Raw genomic sequence first — 24,305 nt, 5'->3', positions numbered from 1 at the left:
ATGTCCTGATATCTTAGCTCTATCGTCCCCCTGTGCCCACGGTCTTTAGTTATGTCCTCCCGCAATGTCACGGTCTCTTAATTCTGTCCTCCCCCTGTGTCACGGGCCCCTTGGTTCTTTCCTACCTTCATATCTCGGTTCCTTAGATCTGTTCTCCTATGTCCAGGGCCCTTAGGTCTACTCACCACACGTGTCCTCCTTAGTTAGCTCTATCCTCCTCGCATGTTCCGATCCCTTAGTTCTGTCGCATAATGGCCTTAGTTATGTCCCTCCCATATATTAGTCCCTTAGCTCTGTCCTGTCATGTACCAGTCCCTTCGTTCTATCCCCCAATTACTCAGTTCCTTAGTTCTGTTGTCCCATATCCTGATACCATAGTTGTGTCCTTGTCTTCCCCCCGTGTCCCGGTCTTTTAATTTTGTCCTCCTCCCATGTCCTTGTCCCTTAGTTCAGTCCTCCTCCCATGTCTTGGTACCTTAGTTCTGTCCCATGTCTTGGTCCCTTAGTTCTGGCCCCTCAGTTTTGTCCCCCCATGTCTTGGTCCCTAAGTTCAGTCCTCTTCCCATGTCTAGGTCCCTTGGTTCTGTCACCCATGTCCTGGCCCCTCAGTTCTGTCTCTCCATGTCCTACCCCTCAGTTTTGTCCCCCCATGTCTTGGTCCCTTAGTTCAGTCACCCATGTGATCCCTCAGTTTTGTCCCTCCATGTCTTGGTCCCTAAGTTCAGTCCTCTTCCCATGTCTTGGTCCCTTAGTTCTGTCCCCCCATGTCCTGATCCCTCAGTTCTGTCCCTCCATGTCCTGGCCCCTCAGTTTTGTCCCCCCCATGTCTTGGTCCCTTAGTTCAGTCCTCTTCCCATGTCTTGGTACCTTAGTTCTGTCCCCCCATGTCCTGATCCCTCAGTTCTGTCCCCCCATGTCCTGATCCCTCAGTTCTGTCCCTCCATGTCCTGGCCCCTCAGTTTTGTCCCCCCATGTCCTGATCCCACAGTTCTGTCCCTCCATGTCCTGGACCCTCAGTTTTGTCCCCCCATGTCTTGGTGCCTTACTTCTGTCCCCTCCATGTCTGGGTCAGCTAGTTTAGCCCTTGCATGTCCTCACCAATTCTCTCCCGCCATATTACCCTGTCATGTCCCACCACTCCGTTCTCAGGCTTCACAGTCGGTGTTGTGGTAGACGTGCCCCCTCCCTGTTTCTTCAGTGCAGGACTGGAGAGGAAGCAGCCGCTGGGAAACCCCTGGGGGGCTGTGTAATCACCCTACAGACAGCTTGCCTTGATTACAAGTAGCATAAAATTCATTAGCACCTTCAGCTATGACAAGTGGCAGCGGCAGAGAGATGTGGCTCATTACACAGCCAGCTAAGTGCCCCGAGCCCCCATACACCTCCCTGCAGGCAGCCCAAGCACTGTATCCATCCACAGCAAGGCATGCTCCTGCCGGGGGGTGGAGTGTGACCTCACATTTTATATATATATATATATATATATATACATACATATATATATATATATATATATATACACACACACACACACATACAGTGCATCGCTGTGTTTAACCCTTGCATGAGTGTGAGCTATGATTTCATTACAGCCCAGCATACATGCGGTATACACTACATCCTCTTCCTGGTGCAGGTGAATGATGTTCCGTTAATACAGTACCTGTTTCACCAGTTACTACAGGGACACATGGTGCTGTTCTGTGACTCCAACTAACAACTAAAGAATTACTGTACACTGCCATATCGCAGCCAGTTTCCATCACAGCCATGATGTCCTATCATATCTCAGTTCATCTATTAAGAAATACATTGGTGAGTGTGATGATCTGGCTGAATGAACAGGCTCCTTCCATAGCTAAATGCTTGGAGTAATTGGACACACGGGGCCTGGTTCAGAATCAGGAATAAAGAGAAAGTAACTACATTGTACAAAGCGTGTTGCAGTGTAAGGGGTGCAAGTACATACTTTTCTTACATATGTGATAAATGGCTGCTTCTACATGTAGCCCACATACACTGGGTAGCTGTATTCTCACACTGCAATGTAGATCTGAGCTAGGACATGCCTCTCCCACATATAACTCTCTGCACATGTTACATCTGCCGCCCCCCCCTGCAGTGCAGCATGGTGTTACCCAGGTGCTCAGTTACTGGCTGCTTCTGCATGTAGCCCACACATGCTGGGCAGCTTTATTCTCGCTGCAATGTAGACCTGAGCTAGGACACACCCCTCCCACACCTATCTCTCTGCACATGTTACATCTGCCTCCTGCAGGATTTATTATGTTTTCCGAGCTCCTTCAAAAACTGTGTGCAAGTGTACATAGAAGAATTGATGCTGTTGTGAAGGCAAAGAGTGATTTGATTTATATTTCTGTTCTTTCACTTTGCATTTTGTTAATTGTTTAAACTATTAACACTTTTGAAAGCCTTCGCAAAATGTTTCCTCTAAACTTTTGCACAGATTCCTCCTACTGAAGTGTGGCTGGGGGAGACTGAGAACGATGTACCTCCTACTGAAGTCTGGCTGGGGGAGACAGAAAACGCTTTACCTCCTACTAAAGTGTGGCTGGGGGAGACTGAGAACGATATACCTCCTACTGAAGTGTGGCTGAGGGAGACAGAATGCTGTACCTCCTACTGAAGTGTGGCTGGGGGAGACAGAGAACGATGTTCCTCCTACTGAAGTCTGGCTGGGGGAGACAGAGAACGATGTACCTCCTACTGAAGTGTGGCTGGGGGAGACAGAGAACGATGTTCCTCCTACTGAAGTGTGGCTGGGGGAGACAGAGAACGATGTACCTCCTACTGAAGTGTGGCTGGGGGAGACCGAGAACGATGTACCTCCTACTGAAGTGTGGCTGGGGGAGACCGAGAACGATGTACCTTTTACTGAAGTGTGGCTGGGGGAAACAGAGAACGATGTTCCTCCTACTGAAGTGTGGCTGGGGGAAACAGAGAACGATGTTCCTCCTACTGAAGTGTGGCTGGGGGAGACAGAGAACGATGTACCTCCTACTGAAGTGTGGCTGGGGGAAACAGAGAACGATGTTCCTCCTACTGAAGTGTGGCTGGGGGAAACAGAGAACGATGTTCCTCCTACTGAAGTGTGGCTGGGGGAGACAGAGAACGATGTTCCTCCTACTGAAGTGTGGCTGGGGGAGACTGAGAACGATGTTCCTCCTACTGAAGTGTGGCTGGGGGAGACAGAGAGCGATGTACCTCCTACTGAAGTGTGGCTGGGGGAGACAGAGAACGATGTACCTCCTACTGAAGTGTGGCTGGGGGGAGACAGAGAGCGATGTTCCTCCTACTGAAGTGTGATTGGGGGAGACTGAGAACGATGTACCTCCTACTGAAGCGTGGCTGGGGGAGACAGAGAACGATGTTCCTCCTACTGAAGTGTGGCTGGGGTAGACAGAGAGCGATGTTCCTCCTACTGAAGCGTGGCTGGGGGAGACTGAAAACGATGTACCACCTACTGAAGCGTGGCTGGGGGAGACAGAGAACGATGTACCTCCTACTGAAGTGTGGGTGGGGGAGACGGTGAACGATGTACCTCCTACTGAAGTGTGGCTGGGGGAGACTGAGAACGATGTTCCTCCTACTGAAGTGTGGCTGGGGGAGACTGAGAACGATGTTCCTCCTACTGAAGCGTGGCTGGGGGAGACAGAGAGCGATGTACCTCCTACTGAAGTGTGGCTGGGGGAGACAGAGAACAATGTACCTCCTACTGAAGTGTGGCTGGGGGAGACTGAGAACAATGTACCTCCTACTGAAGTGTGGCTGGGGGAGACAGAGAACGATGTACCTCCTACTGAAGTGTGGCTGGGGGAGACAGAGAACGATGTACCTCCTACTGAAGTGTGGCTGGGGGAGACTGAGAACGATGTTCCTCCTACTGAAGTGTGGCTGGGGGAGACAGAGAACAATGTACCTCCTACTGAAGTGTGGCTGGGGGAGACTGAGAACGATGTTCCTCCTACTGAAGTATGGCTGGGGGAGACATAGAGCGATGTACCTCCTACTGAAGTGTGGCTGGGGGAGACAGAGAACGATGTACCTCCTACTGAAGTGTGGCTGGGGGGAGACAGAGAACGATGTTCCTCCTACTGAAGTGTGGCTGGGGGAGACTGAGAACGATGTTCCTCCTACTGAAGCGTGGCTGGGGGAGACAGAAAACGATGTTCCTCCTACTGAAGTGTGGCTGGGGGAGACAGAGAGCGATGTACCTCCTACTGAAGTGTGGCTGGGGGAGACAGAGAACAATGTACCTCCTACTGAAGTGTGGCTGGGGGAGACTGAGAACGATGTTCCTCCTACTGAAGTGTGGCTGGGGGAGACAGAGAACAATGTACCTCCTACTGAAGTGTGGCTGGGGGAGACTGAGAACGATGTTCCTCCTACTGAAGTGTGGCTGGGGGAGACAGAGAGCGATGTACCTCCTACTGAAGTGTGGCTGGGGGAGACAGAGAACGATGTACCTCCTACTGAAGTGTGGCTGGGGGGAGACAGAGAGCGATGTTCCTCCTACTGAAGTGTGATTGGGGGAGACTGAGAACGATGTTCCTCCTACTGAAGTGTGGCTGGGGGAGACAGAGAACAATGTACCTCCTACTGAAGTGTGGCTGGGGGAGACTGAGAACGATGTTCCTCCTACTGAAGTGTGGCTGGGGGAGACAGAGAGCGATGTACCTCCTACTGAAGTGTGGCTGGGGGAGACAGAGAACGATGTACCTCCTACTGAAGTGTGGCTGGGGGGAGACAGAGAGCGATGTTCCTCCTACTGAAGTGTGATTGGGGGAGACTGAGAACGATGTACCTCCTACTGAAGCGTGGCTGGGGGAGACAGAGAACGATGTTCCTCCTACTGAAGTGTGGCTGGGGTAGACAGAGAGCGATGTTCCTCCTACTGAAGCGTGGCTGGGGGAGACTGAGAACGATGTACCACCTACTGAAGCGTGGCTGGGGGAGACAGAGAACGATGTACCTCCTACTGAAGTGTGGGTGGGGGAGACGGTGAACGATGTACCTCCTACTGAAGTGTGGCTCGGGGAGACGGAGAACGATGTTGCTCCTACTGAAGTGTGGGTGGGGGAGACGGTAAACGATGTACCTCCTACTGAAGTGTGGCTGGGGGAGACTGAGAACGATGTACCTCCTACTGAAGTGTGGCTGGGGGAGACAGAGAACGATGTTGCTCCTACTGAAGTGTGGCTGGGGGAGACTGAGAACGATGTTGCTCCTACTGAAGTGTGGCTGGGGGAGACGGTGAACGATGTACCTCCTACTGAAGTGTGGCTGGGGGAGACTTGAGAACGATGTACCTCCTACTGAAGTGTGGCTCGGGGAGACGGAGAACGATGTTGCTCCTACTGAAGTGTGGCTGGGGGAGACGGTGAACGATGTACCTCCTACTGAAGTGTGGCTGGGGGAGACTGAGAACGATGTACCTCCTACTGAAGTGTGGCTGGGGGAGTCTGAGAACAATGTACCTCCTACTGAAGGGTGGCTGGGGGGAGACAGAGAACGCTTTACCTCCTACTGAAGTGTGGCTGGGGGCTAGTCAGAACGATGTACCTCCTACTGAAGTGTGGTTCGGGGGAGTCAGAACGATGTACCTCCTACTGAAGTGTGGCTGGGGGCTAGTCAGAACGGTGTACCTCCTACTGAAGTGTGGTTCGGGGGAGTCAGAACGATGTGCCTCCTACTGAAGTGTGGCTGGGGGGAGACAGAGAACGATGTACCTCCTACTGAAGTGTGGCTGGGGGCTACTCAGATCAAAATGTACCTCCAACTGTATTGTTGCTGGGCAGAGACAGAACGATGTACTTAAGTGTGGCTGGGGGAGACAGAGAACTATTTACCTCCTACTGAAGTGTGCTGGGGGCGACTGAGCGATAGTGTGGCTGGGGGAGACGGAGAACTATGTACCTCCTACTGAAGTGTGGCTGGGGGAGACGGAGAACGATGTATCTCCAACTGAAGTGTGGCTGGGGGAGACGGAGAAACACTTCCTACTGAAGTGCTGGGGGAGACGGAAAACGATGTACCTCCAACTGAAGTGTGGCTGGGGGAGATGGAGAACGCTTTACCTCCTACTGAAGTGTGGCTGGGGGCTAGTCAGAACGATGTACCTCCTACTGAAGTGTGGTTCGGGGGAGTCAGAACGATGTACCTCCTACTGAAGTGTGGCTGGGGGCTAGTCAGAACGATGTACCTCCTACTGAAGTGTGGTTCGGGGGAGTCAGAACGATGTGCCTCCTACTGAAGTGTGGCTGGGGGGAGACAGAGAACGATGTACCTCCTACTGAAGTGTGGCTGGGGGAGACCGAGAACGATGTTCCTCCTACTGAAGTGTGGCTCAGCAGAGACAGAACGCTGTACCTCCTACTGAAGTGTGACTGGGGGGACACGGAGAACGATGTACCTCCTACTGAAGTGTGGCTAGGGGAGACGGAGAACTATGTACCTCCTACTGAAGTGTGGCTGGGGGAGACGGAGAACGATGTACCTCCTACTGAAGTGTGGCTGGGGGAGACGGAGAATGATGTACCTCCTACTGAAGTGTGCTGGGGGCCACTGAGAACGATGTACCTCCTACTGAAGTGTGGCTGGGGGAGACACAGAATGATGTACCTCCTACTGAAGTGTGCCTGGGGGAGACAGATAACGCTGTACCTCCTACTGAAGTGTATCTGGGGGGATTCAGAACGCTTTACCTCCTACTGAAGTGTGGCTGGGGGAGACAGAGAACCATGTACCTCCTGCTGAAGTGTGGCTGGGAGAGACAGAGAACGCTTTACCTCCTACTGAAGTGTGGCTGGGCAGAGACAGAACGATGTACCTCCTTCTGAAGTGTGGCTGGGGGGAGACGGAGAACAATGTGCCTCCTACTGAAGTGTGGCTGGGGGGAGACGGAGAACGCTGTACCTCCTACTGAAGTGTGGCTGGGGGCGACGGAGAACGATGTACCTCCTACTGAAGTGTGGCTGGGGGAGACAGAGAACGATGTACCTCCTACTGAAGTGTGGCTGGGGGAGACAGAGAACGATGTACCTCCTACTGAAGTGTGGCTGGGCAGAGACAGAACGATGTACCTCTTACTGAAGTGTGGCTGGGGGAAACAGAACGCTGTACCTCCTAATGAAGTGTGGAGTGTGGCTGGGGAAGACTGAGAACGATGTACATCCTACTGAAGTGTGGCTGGGGGCGACGGAGAACGATGTACCTCCTACTGAAGTGTGGCTGGGGGAGACAGAGAACGATGTACCTCCTACTGAATTGTGGCTGGGCAGAGACAGAACGATGTACCTCCTACAGCAGTGTGGCTGAGGGAGACAGAATGCTGTACCTCCTACTGAAGTGTGGCTGGGGGAGACGGAGAACGATGTATCTCCTACTGAAGTGTGGCTGGGGGGAGACGGAGGTCGATGTACCTCCTACTGAAGTGTGGCTGGGGGAGACAGAGAACACTTTACCTCCTACTGAAGTGTGGCTGGGTGGATACAGAGAACGATGTACCTCCTACTGAAGTGTGGCTGGGGTAGACAGAGAGCGATGTTCCTCCTACTGAAGCGTGGCTGGGGGAGACAGAGAACGATGTTCCTCCTACTGAAGTGTGGCTCAGCAGAGACAGAACGCTGTACCTCCTACTGAAGTGTGACTGGGGGGACACGGAGAACGATGTACCTCCTACTGAAGTGTGGCTAGGGGAGACGGAGAACTATGTACCTCCTACTGAAGTGTGCCTGGGGGAGACAGATAACGCTGTACCTCCTACTGAAGTGTATCTGGGGGGATTCAGAACGCTTTACCTCCTACTGAAGTGTGGCTGGGGGAGACAGAGAACCATGTACCACCTACTGAAGCGTGGCTGGGGGAGACAGAGAACGATGTACCTCCTACTGAAGTGTGGGTGGGGGAGACGGTGAACGATGTACCTCCTACTGAAGTGTGGCTCGGGGAGACGGAGAACGATGTTGCTCCTACTGAAGTGTGGGTGGGGGAGACGGTAAACGATGTACCTCCTACTGAAGTGTGGCTGGGGGAGACTGAGAACGATGTACCTCCTACTGAAGTGTGGCTGGGGGAGACAGAGAACGATGTTGCTCCTACTGAAGTGTGGCTGGGGGAGACTGAGAACGATGTTGCTCCTACTGAACGATGTGCCTCCTACTGAAGTGTGGCTGGGGGGAGACAGAGAACGATGTACCTCCTACTGAAGTGTGGCTGGGGGCTACTCAGATCAAAATGTACCTCCAACTGTATTGTTGCTGGGCAGAGACAGAACGATGTACCTCCTACTTAAGTGTGGCTGGGGGAGACGGAGAACTATTTACCTCCTACTGAAGTGTGCTGGGGGCGACTGAGCGATAGTGTGGCTGGGGGAGACGGAGAACTATGTACCTCCTACTGAAGTGTGGCTGGGGGAGACGGAGAACGATGTATCTCCAACTGAAGTGTGGCTGGGGGAGACGGAGAAACACTTCCTACTGAAGTGCTGGGGGAGACAGAAAACGATGTACCTCCAACTGAAGTGTGGCTGGGGGAGATGGAGAACGCTTTACCTCCTACTGAAGTGTGGCTGGGGGCTAGTCAGAACGATGTACCTCCTACTGAAGTGTGGTTCGGGGGAGTCAGAACGATGTACCTCCTACTGAAGTGTGGCTGGGGGCTAGTCAGAACGATGTACCTCCTACTGAAGTGTGGTTCGGGGGAGTCAGAACGATGTGCCTCCTACTGAAGTGTGGCTGGGGGGAGACAGAGAACGATGTACCTCCTACTGAAGTGTGGCTGGGGGAGACCGAGAACGATGTACCTCCTACTGAAGTGTGGCTCAGCAGAGACAGAACGCTGTACCTCCTACTGAAGTGTGACTGGGGGGACACGGAGAACGATGTACCTCCTACTGAAGTGTGGCTAGGGGAGACGGAGAACGATGTACCTCCTACTGAAGTGTGGCTGGGGGAGACGGAGAACGATGTACCTCCTACTGAAGTGTGGCTGGGGGAGACGGAGAATGATGTACCTCCTACTGAAGTGTGCTGGGGGCCACTGAGAACGATGTACCTCCTACTGAAGTGTGGCTGGGGGAGACACAGAATGATGTACCTCCTACTGAAGTGTGCCTGGGGGAGACAGATAACGCTGTACCTCCTACTGAAGTGTATCTGGGGGGATTCAGAACGCTTTACCTCCTACTGAAGTGTGGCTGGGGGAGACAGAGAACCATGTACCTCCTGCTGAAGTGTGGCTGGGAGAGACAGAGAACGCTTTACCTCCTACTGAAGTGTGGCTGGGCAGAGACAGAACGATGTACCTACTTCTGAAGTGTGGCTGGGGGGAGACGGAGAACAATGTGCCTCCTACTGAAGTGTGGCTGGGGGGAGACGGAGAACGCTGTACCTCCTACTGAAGTGTGGCTGGGGGCGACGGAGAACGATGTACCTCCTACTGAAGTGTGGCTGGGGGAGACAGAGAACGATGTACCTCCTACTGAAGTGTGGCTGGGGGAGACAGAGAACGATGTACCTCCTACTGAAGTGTGGCTGGGCAGAGACAGAACGATGTACCTCCTACTGAAGTGTGGCTGGGGGAGACAGAACGCTGTACCTCCTAATGAAGTGTGGAGTGTGGCTGGGGAAGACTGAGAACGATGTACATCCTACTGAAGTGTGGCTGGGGGCGACGGAGAACGATGTACCTCCTACTGAAGTGTGGCTGGGGGAGACAGAGAACGATGTACCTCCTACTGAAGTGTGGCTGGGGGAGACAGAGAACAATGTATCTCCTACTGAATTGTGGCTGGGCAGAGACAGAACGATGTACCTCCTACAGCAGTGTGGCTGAGGGAGACAGAATGCTGTACCTCCTACTGAAGTGTCGCTGGGGGAGACGGAGAACGATGTATCTCCTACTGAAGTGTGGCTGGGGGGAGACGGAGATCGATGTACCTCCTACTGAAGTGTGGCTGGGGGAGACAGAGAACACTTTACCTCCTACTGAAGTGTGGCTGGGTGGATACAGAGAACGATGTACCTCCTACTGAAGTGTGGCTGGGGGAGACACAGAATGATGTACCTCCTACTGAAGTATGCCTGGGGGAGACAGATAACGCTGTACCTCCTACTGAAGTGTATCTGGGGGGATTCAGAACGCTTTACCTCCTACTGAAGTGTGGCTGGGGGAGACAGAGAACCATGTACCTCCTGCTGAAGTGTGGCTGGGAGAGACAGAGAACGCTTTACCTCCTACTGAAGTGTGGCTGGGCAGAGACAGAACGATGTACCTCCTTCTGAAGTGTGGCTGGGGGGAGACGGAGAACAATGTGCCTCCTACTGAAGTGTGGCTGGGGGGAGACGGAGAACGCTGTACCTCCTACTGAAGTGTGGCTGGGGGAGACGGAGAACGATGTACCTCCTAATGGAGTGTGGCTGGGAGAGACGAAGAACGATGTACCTCTTACTGGAGTGTGGCTGGGGGGAGACAGAGAACAATGTTCCTCCTACTGAAGTGTGGCTGGGGGAATAAGATAATGATATACCTTGCATGAGCACTACGGAACCTGGCATGAGCACATACGGATGCTCACATTTTCATATGGTGATGCAAATACCGTTACAAAGAATCAGGGCTGTTTTCACTTCCTGACATCAATAGTCACCTTGGTACCAGAGCGGAGCCAGATAACCCCGACTGTCCCACCACAGCCATCCCTTCGTTACATTCTGTTCTTGTCTCCTTCTGAAGCTACATCTCATCTCTGCTCTACCCCCAACCTTAGGGGACGGGAGCAGCCCCTATATGCTCCATATACCGTGGAAGCTTTGTGATGTAGAGAACCTCTCTAGTCGTGTGCACATCTTATTCAGCATATGTAATTTTTGTCTGTAGAGGTTTCTCCAAAGTGCTTTATATTCCCACTATGCTACGGACACAAAGACAGGGATCATGAACATAGATTATATATTATGTCGGCAACACAGACACCAGTTGCAGATGATCACATTACAGGACAGAGATATGTGTCCGTGTCCTCAGAATTATTCCTACATGAAGACTGTACAACCAGTAACATCACATCCTGCGTTTCCCAATCTCACACTACTGTCCACTCTGCCACAGTTCATGCTTCACCCTTCACATCAGACTGTCCGCAATGTGGGGACTCCAAGGTCCATTCATAAGTTCTCAGTTCTTCTTGTCTTTCACCTCTGACCATTAGAGTCTTATCAACCTACTTCTACTCCTTCATCTATGGTCGAGCTCCATCCACCTGTTGTGTCCTGACGGTGAAGCGGTTGACATGCACTGGGATGGGCACCACAATTTTCGGGTTGCGGACAGGCTCCCCTGCGCGGCTGCTGATATTCCCTGCCTTGATGCGTTTCCATTTGGCTCTGCGGTTCTGAAACCAGATTTTCACCTGTACTTCACTGAGTTTTAGGCTGTGAGCAATCTGGGACCTCTCGGTGAGAGACAGGTACTTCTTACAATGAAACTCTTTCTCCAGCTCCAGTAACTGCTCACTGGTGAATGCTGTCCTACGTCTCCGGCTTTTCCCTGGCGTGCCCGCCCCATCCCTCACCTGCTCCTGAGAGCCACTCTTTCCCTTCACCCTGGGCCTGTTCGGGCTGTGGCCGTGATCCAAGAGATTCTCATCAGAGCTATCTCCAGTGCTCTCTTCTTCATCCCGGTCACTACAGCCTGGATCCGAGCTCTTCCCTTCCAGCTTCTCCTCGTCAGAGCTGTACAACTTCCCATCTCCTGCAGGTAGAAAAGGCTTACATTAAATGTGTGCGGAGATCAGGACAAGTAACCACTGGCAGTGATTATACAACATAGGGCGACACTAGTACTTATTATTACAGATGTCTAGGGAGCAAGACCTCTCTCGCAGTCCCAATAACCCCTGACCATCTGTCCCAATAACACCTGCACATCTGTTCCAATAATGGCCAAGTAATTGTTCATCTGTCACTATACCTCTCCTCTCCTGACCTCTCTCCCTCAGCACTCTCTCGGGTATCCAGCTGCCTCTCCGCCATCTTCTCCTAGATGTCTGAGTGCTCCCTGAAGCTCAACATGGACAGAACTGAACTCATCTTTCCCCCCTTCAAGAGTCTCCTCCACCCCCCTAGTATCTCTATCACAGTTGACAACTCCATCATCTCCCCCATTCCCTGCTCACTCTTGATTCCTCCCTCTCCTATCCCACATCCAGTCTCTGGCTAAATCCGGTCTCCTCCAGCCACGCAACATCACTCATATCAGGCCGTTCTTCTCCCAGAGTGCAACTAAGCTTATCATCCACTCACTGGGCATCTCACGGCTCGACTACTGCAATGTTCTCCTCACTGGCCTCACTCGCTCCCCTCCAATCTGTCCTCAACTCCGCAGCTAGGCTCATCTTCCTCTCCCGCCGCTCCACTTCTGCCACTCCCCGTCCCCAATACCTGCACTGGCTCCCATTCTCCTACAGAATCCTCCTCACCCTCACATACAAGTCCATCTCTAATTCCACTGCTCCCTACATCTCTATCCTTATCTCCTGACATACTCCCTCCTGCCCTCTCCGGTCGGCCAATGACCATCGCCCCTCCTCTACCCTAGTCACTGCATCCCATGTGAGAATCCAAGATTTTACCTGTGCTGCACCTCTTCACTGGAACAAGCTCCCTCGCTCTATCAGACTCTCCCCGTCGATGTCATAGCTTCGAACGGGCCCTGAAAACCCACCTGTTCATCACAGCGTACCCTTCCACATAACCCCGTCTCCAGGCCACTCTCCTAACCCCCTGCCTCATGCCTCGCCCATCTCTGCCTCGCTTACTTCCTACCATCACAGTTAAAATTAGTTTTAAAAATATTACAGTGTAGGAGACCATTCATAGGCTGAACTCGATGGACAAAATGCCACCTTCCACTTGCTTATCCCTCATGTAACCTGTCCGTCCATCCCCTCTCCCTAGATTGTGAGCTCCTTTGGAGCAGGGCCCTCTTCCCTCCTGCTCTCACAGCCCTTTTCTCTTGCACTTCAATTACAGCTCTCTCCTACGTAGTGTCTGTCTGTACCCGCATCTCCTCTGGCTCGTTACTGTCTATCTCTTACAGTGGCTGCCTGCTCCTAGTAGTACACTGATTACCCCTGTGCTTCCTGACATCTCCCCTGTAGTGTGTACTGAGACCTGTGCTGCTGATTGTTACCTGTGCTCTGTTGTAGCTTCTCATAGACTGTCTATACCCGCATGTGGTATATATATATAAGTGTATATATATATGTGGTATATATATATAATAAGCTGCTGGAGGCACATGGGGAGGTGAAAGGCTGCTGGAGGGACACAGGGGAAGTGAGAGGCTGCTGGAGGGACACAGGGGAAGGTGAGAAGCTGCTGGAGGGACACAGTGAGAGGTGAGAGGCTGCTGGAGGGACACAGGGGAAGTGAGAGGCTGCTGGAGGGACACAGGGGAAGGTGAGAAGCTGCTGGAGGGACACAGTGGGAGGTGAGAGGCTGCTGGAGGGACACAGGGGAAGTGAGAGGCTGCTGGAGGGACACAGGGGAAGGTGAGAAGCTGCTGGAGGGACACTGGGAGGTGAGAGGCTGCTGGAGGGACACAGGGGAAGTGAGAGGCTGCTGGAGGGACACAGGGGAAGGTGAGAAGCTGCTGGAAGGACATGGTGGGAGGTGAGAAGCTGCTGGAGGGACACAGGGGCAGGTGAGAGGATGCTGGAGGGACATGGTGGGAGGTGAGAGGCTGCTGGAGGGACACAGTGACAGATGAGAGGCTGCTGGAGGGACACAGGGAGATGAGAAGCTGCTGGAGGGACACAGGGAGATGAGAAGCTGCTGGAGGGACACGTTAGGAAGTGAGAGGCTGCTGAAGGGACACAGTGATAGGCTGCTGAAGGGACATGGGGAGATGAGAAGCTGCTGGAGGGACACTGCGGGAGGTGAGAGGCTGCTGAAGGGACAAGGTGGGAGGTGATAGGCTGCTGAAGGGACATGGTGGGAGGTGATAGGCTGCTGAAGGGACATGGTGGGAGGTGATAGGCTGCTGAAGGGACATGGTGGGAGGTGATAGGCTGCTGAAGGGACATGGTGGGAGGTGATAGGCTGCTGAAGGGACATGGTGGGAGGTGATAGGCTGCTGAAGGGACATGGTGGGAGGTGATAGGCTGCTGAAGGGACATGGGGAGGTGAGAGGCTGCTGGAGGGACACAGTGGGAGGTGAGAGGCTGCTGGAGGTACACAGGGGAGGTGAGAGGCTGCTGAAGGGACACAGGGGGAGGTGAGAGACTGCTGGAGGGACATGGTGGGAGGTGAGAGGCTGCTGGAGGGACAAAGGGGAGGTGAGAGGCTGCTGGAGGGACACAGGAGGAAGGTGAGAGGCTGCTGAAGGGACACAGGGGGAGGTGAGAGGCTGCTGGAGGGACACGGGGGAGGTGAGAGGCTGCTGAAGGGACACAGGGGGAGGTGAGAGGCTGCTGGAGGGACATGGTGGGAGGCTGCTGGAGGGACATGGTGGGAGGTGAGAGGCTGCTGAAGGGACACAGTGACAGGTGAGAGGCTGCTGGAGGGACACGGGGAGGTGAGAGGCTGCTGGAGGGACACGGGGAGGTGAGAGGCTGCTGGAGGAACACGGGGAGGTGAGAGGCTGCTGGAGGGACACGGTGGGAGTGTCAGGAATCTGCATTTTGCATCACATCACTTACTGGTGCTCTGATGTGCTGGACTCTTTCCAGTGTGTACCCCGATGTATTCCCACCATCTCTGGAGTATGGACGCTGCAATGACACCTGAAGTCAGCTGACTTGGTCTTATCCATACCTGAGCACTGGATCGCTCACATGACTTGAATCTCCAATCCCTGCTGACCATGGGGTATATAGCCAGAGTTCCTGCTCAGTATCATGGCCTTAAACAACGCGTCACATCCTGTGAACAAGTGTCTCCTGGCTCAAGTCTCCTGCCTTCTGAGATTCACATGTATCAAGGCTCCGTGGAACTACAGGCACCAGCCATCCAGTTCAGGTGCAGCTCCATCTGCCTTACGTTCCAGCATTCACTAGCAGTCTCCTGAGACTCTCATGTGTCAGTGCTCCGTGAAACTACAGATATCAGCCATCCAGTTTGGCTTCAGCTTCAGCTACACTCTGCTCCTACAATCACTTGCAGTAAGAGACTCTGGGGGTCATTCCGAGTTGTTCGCTCGTTGCCGATTTTCGCAACGAAGCGATTAAGGCAAAAATGTTCATGCGCATGGTACGCAGTGCGCATGCGGTTAGTATTTTAGCAAAAAACTTAGTAGATTTACTCACGTCCGAACGAAGATTTTTCATCGTTGAAGTGATCGGAGTGTGATTGACAGGAAGTGGGTGTTTCTGGGCGGAAACTGGCCGGTTTCTGGGAGTACGCAGGCGTGCCAGGAAAAAACGCAGGAGTATCTGGAGAAACGGGGGAGTGGCTGGCCGAACGCAGGGCGTGTATGTGACGTCAAACCAGGAACGAAACTGCCTGAGCTGATCGCAATCTGTGAGTCTGGAGCTACTCAGAAACTGCTAAGAATTTTCTATTCACAATTCTGCTAATCTTTCGTTCGCTTTTCTGCTAAGCTAAGATACACTCCCAGAGGGCGGCAGCCTAGCGTGTGCAATGCTGCTAAAAGCAGCTAGTGAACCCCTCTCTCCAGGTGCTGCATCTCATTCTCCCCTGTTATTACTCTGCATCAGCACTGTGCTATTCCACCTGCACTGAAGCATCCAGATCAGCTGTCTCCTGCAATAACCTAACCTGGTTCTGTTGTTGTATTGGAGCCAGTGGTGTAACTACTGCCCCCGCAGCCCTCGTGGTGGCTTGGAGGCGCAGGGCTGCGGGGGGCGCCCCCACTGATTTAGCGCAGATTGACATGCGGACGAGCCGTCCGCATGTCAATCTGCTGTCTCCCTACTTCCCTCCAACCCTCCGCTGGCGCCCTAGCCGCTGCTGTGAAGGAGGGACACGGAGGGCACAGCGCGCGCCTCTTCTGTGTCCCTCCTGCGTCTCCTGTGTGTCTATTAAATGAAGTGCCCGTTCGTGAGCTCTGATTGGCTCACGAACCGGCACTTCATTTAACAGACACACCGGAGACGCAGGAGGGACACAGGAGAGGCGCGCGCTGTGCCCTCCGTGTCCCTCCTTCACAAAACAGCGGGGGAGCAGGGGTTAGAGTTGTAACTGCCACTGGGGGAGCATATCTGGCACTGGGGGAGGGGGAGCATATTTGGCACTTGGGGGGGTATATATGTGGCACTGAGGGGGCCTATGTGGCACTGGGGGGAATATGTGTACCTGGCACATGGGGGGGGGGGCTATATTTGGCACTGGGGTCATGTGTGTACCTGGCACTGTGGGGGAATATCTGGCACTGGGGCATATGTGGCACTGGGAGCACAGCCCTAGCAACAAGCATTACCCCCCGCAACGAGCATGACACCCAGTGCATGAAACCCCTGGTAACGAGCATGACACCCAGTGCATGAAACCCCTGGCAACGAGCATGACACCCAGTGCATGAAACCCCTGGCAACGAGCATGAAACCCTGAGCATGAAAACCTCTGGCACCCTGCATGACACCCTGAGCATGAAAACCCCTGGCACCGTGCATGGAACCAAGAGCATGAAACCCATGGCAACAAACATGACACCCAGTGCATGAAACCCCTGGCAACGAGCATGACACCCAGTGCATGAAACCCCTGGCAACGAGCATGACACCCTGAGCATGAAAATCCCTGGCACCGTGCATGGAAGCAAGAGCATGAAACCCCTGGCAACGAGCATGTAATTTAAAAGTAATTAGAAGCCTTACTGTAGGACTTAATGTGTAATGGGCATTGCGGTGTGTGGCATACTGTATCACGGACATTGCGGTGTGTGGCATGTGTCACAGGCATTACGGTGTGTGGCATACTATATCACGGGCATTGTGGTATAATGTCTCAGGGGCATTGCAGTGTGTGGCATAATGTATAACGGGCATTGCAGTGTGTGGCATAGGGTATAATGGGCATTGCGGTATGTGTCACAGGCATTACGGTGTATGGCATACTATTTCACGTGCATTGTGGTATGTGGTATAATGTCTCAGGGGCATTGCAATGTGTGGCATAATGTATCACGGACATTGCGGTGTGTGTCATAATGTGTCAGGCATTACGGTGTGTGGTATACTATATCACGGGCATTGTGGTATAATGTCTCAGGGTCATTGCGATGTGTGTCATAATGTATCACAGGCATTACGGTGTGTTGTATACTATATCACAGGCATTGTGGTATAATGTCTCAGGGTCATTGCAGTGTGGCATAATGTGTCACAGGCATTGTATGTGCTATAATGTATCAGGGGCATTGCAGTGTGTAGCATAATGTATAACGGGCATTGCGATGCGTGGCATAATGTGTCACAGGCATTGTATGTCCTATAATGTATCACAGACATTGCGGTGTGTGTCATAATGTGTCAGGCATTACGGTGTGTTGCATACTATATCACAGGCATTGTGATATGTGGTATAATGTCTCAGGGTCATTGCGGTGTGTGTCATAATGTGTCACAGGCATTGTATGTGCTATAATGTATCGGGCATTTCAGTGAGTAGCATAATGAATAACGGGCATTGCGATTCCTGTCATAATGTGTCACAGGCATTACGGTGTGTGGCATAATGTGCCGGGGGCATTACGGTGTGTGGCATAATGTGTCACAGGCATTACGATGTGTGGCATACTATATCACGGGCATTGTGGTATGTGGTATAATGTCTCAGGGGCATTGCAGTGTGTGGCATAATGTATCACGGACATTGCGGTGTGTGTCATAATGTGTCACAGGAATTACGGTGTGTGGCATACTATATCACGGGCATTGTGGTATGTGGTATAATGTCTCAGGGGCATTGCAGTGTGGCATAATGTATAACGGGCATTGTGGTGTGTGGCATAGGGTATAACAGGCATTGCGGTATGTGTCACAGGCATTACGGTGTATGGTATACTATATCACGGGCATTGTGGTATGTGGTATAATGTCTCAGGGGCATTGCAGTGTGGCATAATGTATAACGGGCATTGCGGTGTGTGGCATAGGGTATAACAGGCATTGCGGTATGTGTCACAGGCATTACGGTGTATGGTATACTATATCACGGGCATTGTGGTATGTGGTATAATGTCTCAGGGGCATTGCAGTGTGGCATAATGTATAACGGGCATTGCGGTGTGTGGCATAGGGTATAACAGGCATTGCGGTATGTGTCACAGGCATTACGATGTGTGGCATACTATATCACGGGCATTGTGGTATGTGGTATAATGTCTCAGGGTCTTTGCAGTGTGTGGCATAATGTATAACGGACATTGCGGTGTCTGGCATAATGTGTCAGGCATTACGGTGTGTTGTATACTATATCACAGGCATTGTGGTATGTGGTATAATGTCTCAGGGTCATTACGGTGTGTGTCATAATGTGTCAGGCATTTCGGTGTGTTGTATACTATATCACGGGCATTGTGGTATGTGGTATAATGTCTCAGGGTCATTGCGGTGTGTGTCATAATGTGTCACAGGCATTGTATGTGGTATAATGTATCAGGGGCATTGCAGTGTGTAGCATAATGTATAACGGGCATTGCGATTCCTGTCATAATGTGTCACAGGCATTACGGTGTGTGGCATAATGTGTCGGGGGCATTACAGTGTGTGCATTATTGTGTGCGGCATAATGTCTAAGGGCCATTGCAGTATGTGGCATAATGTATACTGGGCATTACTATAAGGAGGAAAAATGACAAATAATGTAAGGGGCATGAATCAGGATTATTTTTCTTTCCTGTGGTGGCCAATGTCTGGGCGTGCAAGATGCAAAACTGGGGTATAAAGTAGTCTTTTCCTGCAATGCTACGCCCATTCCAACATAGCCACACCCCTTTTTTTGCGGCGCGCGCAGATTCATCTCTTTACTAGTACCAATTATGGGGGGGAGGGGGCGCCGCCAGGGAATTTTTTGGCTTGGGGGAGAAAAATTTCTACTTACACCACTGATTGGAGCATTGCCTATTGACTGTGTACCTCTGTTTCAAGTTACTGTCGGTTCCCAGGCCGATCATCTGCATTACTTACCTGCAAAGTACGGTTTCCAATTGCCATCGGTTTCCAGGCCGATCATTTATATTGCCAAGTATCTGTGTAAAGTTCTGTTTAAGTTATCATCGGTTTCCAGGCCGATCATCATTTACTTCCAGTTGTTATTGCTTCCCAAACCGACCTATTGCATGTGACTGCTTTTCCAAAGACTCAGTCAGCCTCCACGCTGAAGTACAGTTGTATTTGCTATTGCTCCAGTGATAGTTATATTTCTGTGTGCTTCAATAAATACCATTTGCGCACATGTGAAGGAACTTATTACAGCCTCCTCGTTTCCTCCACCGCACCATCACTGACTAACTAGTGCCCCTTCCGGGAACAGACACCAACCCAGACCTGACAGGGAGGTTTGAAGCTGCTGGAGGGACATGGGGAGGCGAAAGGCTGCTGGAGGGACACAGGGGAAGGTGAGAGGCTGCTGGAGGGACACAGGGGAAGGTGAGAGGCTGCTGGAGGGACACAGGGGAAGGTGAGAGGCTGCTGGAGGGACACAGGGGGAGGTGAGAGGCTGCTGAAGGGACATGGTGGGAGGTGATAGGCTGCTGGAGGGACACAGGGGAAGGTGAGAGGCTGCTGGAGGGACACAGGGGGAGGTGAGAGGCTGCTGAAGGGACATGGTGGGAGGTGAGAGGCTGCTGGAGGGACACAGGGGAAGGTGAGAGGCTGCTGGAGGGACACTGCGGGAGGTGAGAGGCTGCTGGAGGGACATGGTGGGAGGTGAGAGGCTGCTGGAGGGACACAGTGACAGATGAGAAGCTGCTGGAGGGACACAGGGAGATGAGAAGCTGCCAGAGGGACACAGGGAGAGGTAGAGGCTGCTGGAGGGACACGTTAGGAAGTGAGAGGCTGCTGAAGGGACACAGTGGTAGGCTGCTGAAGGGACACGGTGATAGGCTGCTGAAGGGACATGGGGAGATGAGAAGCTGCTGAAGGGACATGGGGAGATGAGAAGCTGCTGGAGGGACACTGCGGGAGGTGAGAGGCTGCTGAAGGGACATGGTGGGAGGTGATAGGCTGCTGAAGGGACATGGTGGGAGGTGATAGGCTGCTGAAGGGACATGGGGAGGTGAGAGGCTGCTGAAGGGACATGGGGAAGTGAGAGGCTGCTGGAGGGACACAGGGGAAGGTGAGAAGATGCTGGAGGGACACAGGGGAAGGTGAGAGGCTGCTGGAGGGACACAGGGGAAGGTGAGAGGCTGCTGGAGGGACATGGGAGGTGAGAGGCTGCTGGAGGGACACAGGGGCAGGTGAGAGGCTGCTGGAGGGACACAGGGGCAGGTGAGAGGCTGCTGGAGGGACACAGGGGCAGGTGAGAAGCTGCTGGAGGGACACAGGGAGATGAGAAGCTGCTGGAGGGACACAGGGAGATGAGATGCTGCTGGAGGGACACAGGGGGAGGTGAGAGGCTGCCAGAGGGACACAGGGAGAGGTAGAGGCTGCTGGAGGGACACGTTAGGAAGTGAGAGGCTGCTGAAGGGACACAGTGATTGGCTGCTGAAGGGACATGGGGAGATGAGAAGCTGCTGGAGGGACACTGCGGGAGGTGAGAGGCTGCTGAAGGGACAAGGTGGGAGGTGATAGGCTGCTGAAGGGACAAGGTGGGAGGTGATAGGCTGCTGAAGGGACAAGGTGGGAGGTGAGAGGCTGCTGAAGGGACATGGTGGGAGGTGATAGGCTGCTGAAGGGACATGGTGGGAGGTGATAGGCTGCTGAAGGGACATGGTGGGAGGTGATAGGCTGCTGAAGGGACATGGGGAGGTGAGAGGCTGCTGGAGGGACACAGTGGAAGGTGAGAGGTTGCTGGAGGGACACAGTGGGAGGTGAGAGGCTGCTGGAGGTGTGATACCCCACTTCTAGTGAGAACAGTTACGGTTTCTTTGTAAATACTGCCATTATATACATGCAGCCACAGCATCATTGGTGACAGTGGAGTAGAGCTACAGAGTTATCGCATGGTGAATGGGAACTCTCTCCCACACGCTGGCTACCAGGATGTCACATGCTGCTTCAGGGAGAGGCTGGCTCATGACGCGACTGTGACTGTTGGAGGTCACATGAAACTCCAGAGAGAGGCTGGCTCATGCTGGCTGGTGTGTGACAGTTGCTGGTCGTTGAGCAGCCATTTTGAGAGGAGTGGCTAGCAGTGAGGAGAAGTGCTGCACTATTTACACGGTCCTGACTACTGTTCCCGGTGACCAGAGAGGGAGAGCTAGAGATGGAGGGGGAGGTGAGAGGCTGCTGGAGGTACACAGGGGAGGTGAGAGGCTGCTGAAGGGACATGGTGGGAGGTGAGAGGCTGCTGGAGGGACAAAGGGGAGGTGAGAGGCTGCTGGAGGGACACAGGGGAGGTGAGAGGCTGCTGAAGGGACACAGTGACAGGTGAGAGGCTGCTGGAGGGACACGGGGAGGTGAGAGGCTGCTGGAGGAACACGGGGAGGTGAGAGGCTGCTGGAGGAACACGGTGGGAGTGTCAGGAATCTGCATTTTGCATCACATCACTTACTGGTGCTCTGATGTGCTGGACTCTTTCCAGTGTGTACCCCGATGTATTCCCACCATCTCTGGAGTATGGACGCTGCAATGACACCTGAAGTCAGCTGACTTGGTCTTATCCATACCTGAGCACTGGATCGCTCACATGACTTGAATCTCCAATCCCTGCTGACCATGGGGTATATAGCCAGAGTTCCTGCTCAGTATCATGGCCTTAAACAACGCGTCACATCCTGTGAACAAGTGTCTCCTGGCTCAAGTCTCCTGCCTTCTGAGATTCACATGTATCAAGGCTCCGTGGAACTACAGGCACCAGCCATCCAGTTCAGGTGCAGCTCCATCTGCCTTACGTTCCAGCATTCACTAGCAGTCTCCTGAGACTCTCATGTGTCAGTGCTCCGTGAAACTACAGATATCAGCCATCCAGTTTGTCTTCAGCTTCAGCTACACTCTGCTCCTACAATCACTTGCAGTAAGAGACTCTGGGGGTCATTCCGAGTTGTTCGCTCGTTGCCGATTTTCGCAACGAAGTGATTAAGGCAAAAATGTTCATGCGCATGGTACGCAGTGCGCATGCGGTTAGTATTTTAGCAAAAAACTTAGTAGATTTACTCACGTCCGAACGAAGATTTTTCATCGTTGAAGTGATCGGAGTGTGATTGACAGGAAGTGGGTGTTTCTGGGCGGAAACTGGCCGGTTTCTGGGAGTACGCAGGCGTGCCAGGAAAAAACGCGGGAGTATCTGGAGAAACGGGGGAGTGGCTGGCCGAACGCAGGGCGTGTATGTGACGTCAAACCAGGAACGAAACTGCCTGAGCTGATCGCAATCTGTGAGTCTGGAGCTACTCAGAAACTGCTAAGAATTTTCTATTCACAATTCTGCTAATCTTTCGTTTGCTTTTCTGCTAAGCTAAGATACACTCCCAGAGGGCGGCAGCCTAGCGTGTGCAATGCTGCTAAAAACAGCTAGTGAACCCCTCTCTCCAGGTGCTGCATCTCATTCTCCCCTGTTATTACTCTGCATCAGCACTGTGCTATTCCACCTGCACTGAAGCATCCAGATCAGCTGTCTCCTGCAATAACCTAACCTGGTTCTGTTGTTGTATTGGAGCCAGTGGTGTAACTACTGCCCCCGCAGCCCTCGTGGTGGCTTGGAGGCGCAGGGCTGCGGGGGGCGCCCCCACTGATTTAGCGCAGATTGACATGCGGACGAGCCGTCCGCATGTCAATCTGCTGTCTCCCTACTTCCCTCCAACCCTCCGCTGGCGCCCTAGCCGCTGCTGTGAAGGAGGGACACGGAGGGCACAGCGCGCGCCTCTTCTGTGTCCCTCCTGCGTCTCCTGTGTGTCTATTAAATGAAGTGCCCGTTCGTGAGCTCTGATTGGCTCACGAACCGGCACTTCATTTAACAGACACACCGGAGACGCAGGAGGGACACAGGAGAGGCGCGCGCTGTGCCCTCCGTGTCCCTCCTTCACAAAACAGCGGGGGAGCAGGGGTTAGAGTTGTAACTGCCACTGGGGGAGCATATCTGGCACTGGGGGAGGGGGAGCATATTTGGCACTTGGGGGGGTATATATGTGGCACTGAGGGGGCATATGTGGCACTGGGGGGAATATGTGTACCTGGCACATGGGGGGGGGGCTATATTTGGCACTGGGGTCATGTGTGTATCTGGCACTGTGGGGGAATATCTGGCACTGGGGGCATATGTGGCACTGGGAGCACAGCCCTAGCAACAAGCATTACCCCCCGCAACGAGCATGACACCCAGTGCATGAAACCCCTGGTAACGAGCATGACACCCAGTGCATGAAACCCCTGGCAACGAGCATGACACCCAGTGCATGAAACCCCTGGCAACGAGTATGAAACCCTGAGCATGAAAACCTCTGGCACCCTGCATGACACCCTGAGCATGAAAACCCCTGGCACCGTGCATGGAACCAAGAGCATGAAACCCATGGCAACGAACATGACACCCAGTGCATGAAACCCCTGGCAACGAGCATGACACCCAGTGCATGAAACCCCTGGCAACGAGCATGACACCCTGAGCATGAAAATCCCTGGCACCGTGCATGGAAGCAAGAGCATGAAACCCCTGGCAACGAGCATGTAATTTAAAAGTAATTAGAAGCCTTACTGTAGGACTTAATGTGTAATGGGCATTGCGGTGTGTGGCATACTGTATCACGGACATTGCGGTGTGTGGCATGTGTCACAGGCATTACGGTGTGTGGCATACTATATCACGGGCATTGTGGTATGTGGTATAATGTCTCAGGGGCATTGCAGTGTGTGGCATAATGTATAACGGGCATTGCAGTGTGTGGCATAGGGTATAACGGGCATTGCGGTATGTGTCACAGGCATTACGGTGTATGGCATACTATTTCACGTGCATTGTGGTATGTGGTATAATGTCTCAGGGGCATTGCAATGTGTGGCATAATGTATCACGGACATTGCGGTGTGTGTCATAATGTGTCAGGCATTACGGTGTGTGGTATACTATATCACGGGCATTGTGGTATAATGTCTCAGGGTCATTGCGGTGTGTGTCATAATGTGTCACAGGCATTACGGTGTGTTGTATACTATATCACAGGCATTG

At 52.9% G+C, this 24,305-nt stretch overlaps 1 protein-coding gene across 2 annotated transcripts; it reads right to left on the bottom strand.

Moving 5' to 3' along the window:
• Positions 1-10,984: 10,984 nt before the first annotated feature.
• LOC135040590 (homeobox protein CHOX-7-like) lies at positions 10,985-21,299 on the bottom strand. 2 transcript variants are annotated; one of them, XM_063954832.1, is made up of 2 exons: positions 19,172-21,299; positions 10,985-11,772 (listed from the first exon to the last, which is right to left on the bottom strand). In XM_063954832.1, the coding sequence occupies exons 1-2, from the start codon at positions 19,215-19,217 to the stop codon at positions 11,261-11,263; spliced, it is 558 nt and encodes a 185-aa protein (XP_063810902.1). In that variant the 5' UTR covers positions 19,218-21,299; the 3' UTR covers positions 10,985-11,260. The 2 variants fall into 2 exon arrangements, with proteins under 2 accessions (XP_063810902.1, XP_063810901.1); XM_063954831.1 differs by lacking the exon at positions 19,172-21,299 and adding an exon at positions 14,723-15,165.
• Between the last annotated feature and the right edge of the window lie 3,006 nt (positions 21,300-24,305).

Source organism: Pseudophryne corroboree, unplaced genomic scaffold (genome assembly GCF_028390025.1).
Source record: "Pseudophryne corroboree isolate aPseCor3 unplaced genomic scaffold, aPseCor3.hap2 scaffold_746, whole genome shotgun sequence".
NCBI classification, from domain to species: Eukaryota; Metazoa; Chordata; class Amphibia; order Anura; family Myobatrachidae; genus Pseudophryne; species Pseudophryne corroboree.
This window is presented reverse-complemented; position numbering and strand designations above follow the sequence as displayed.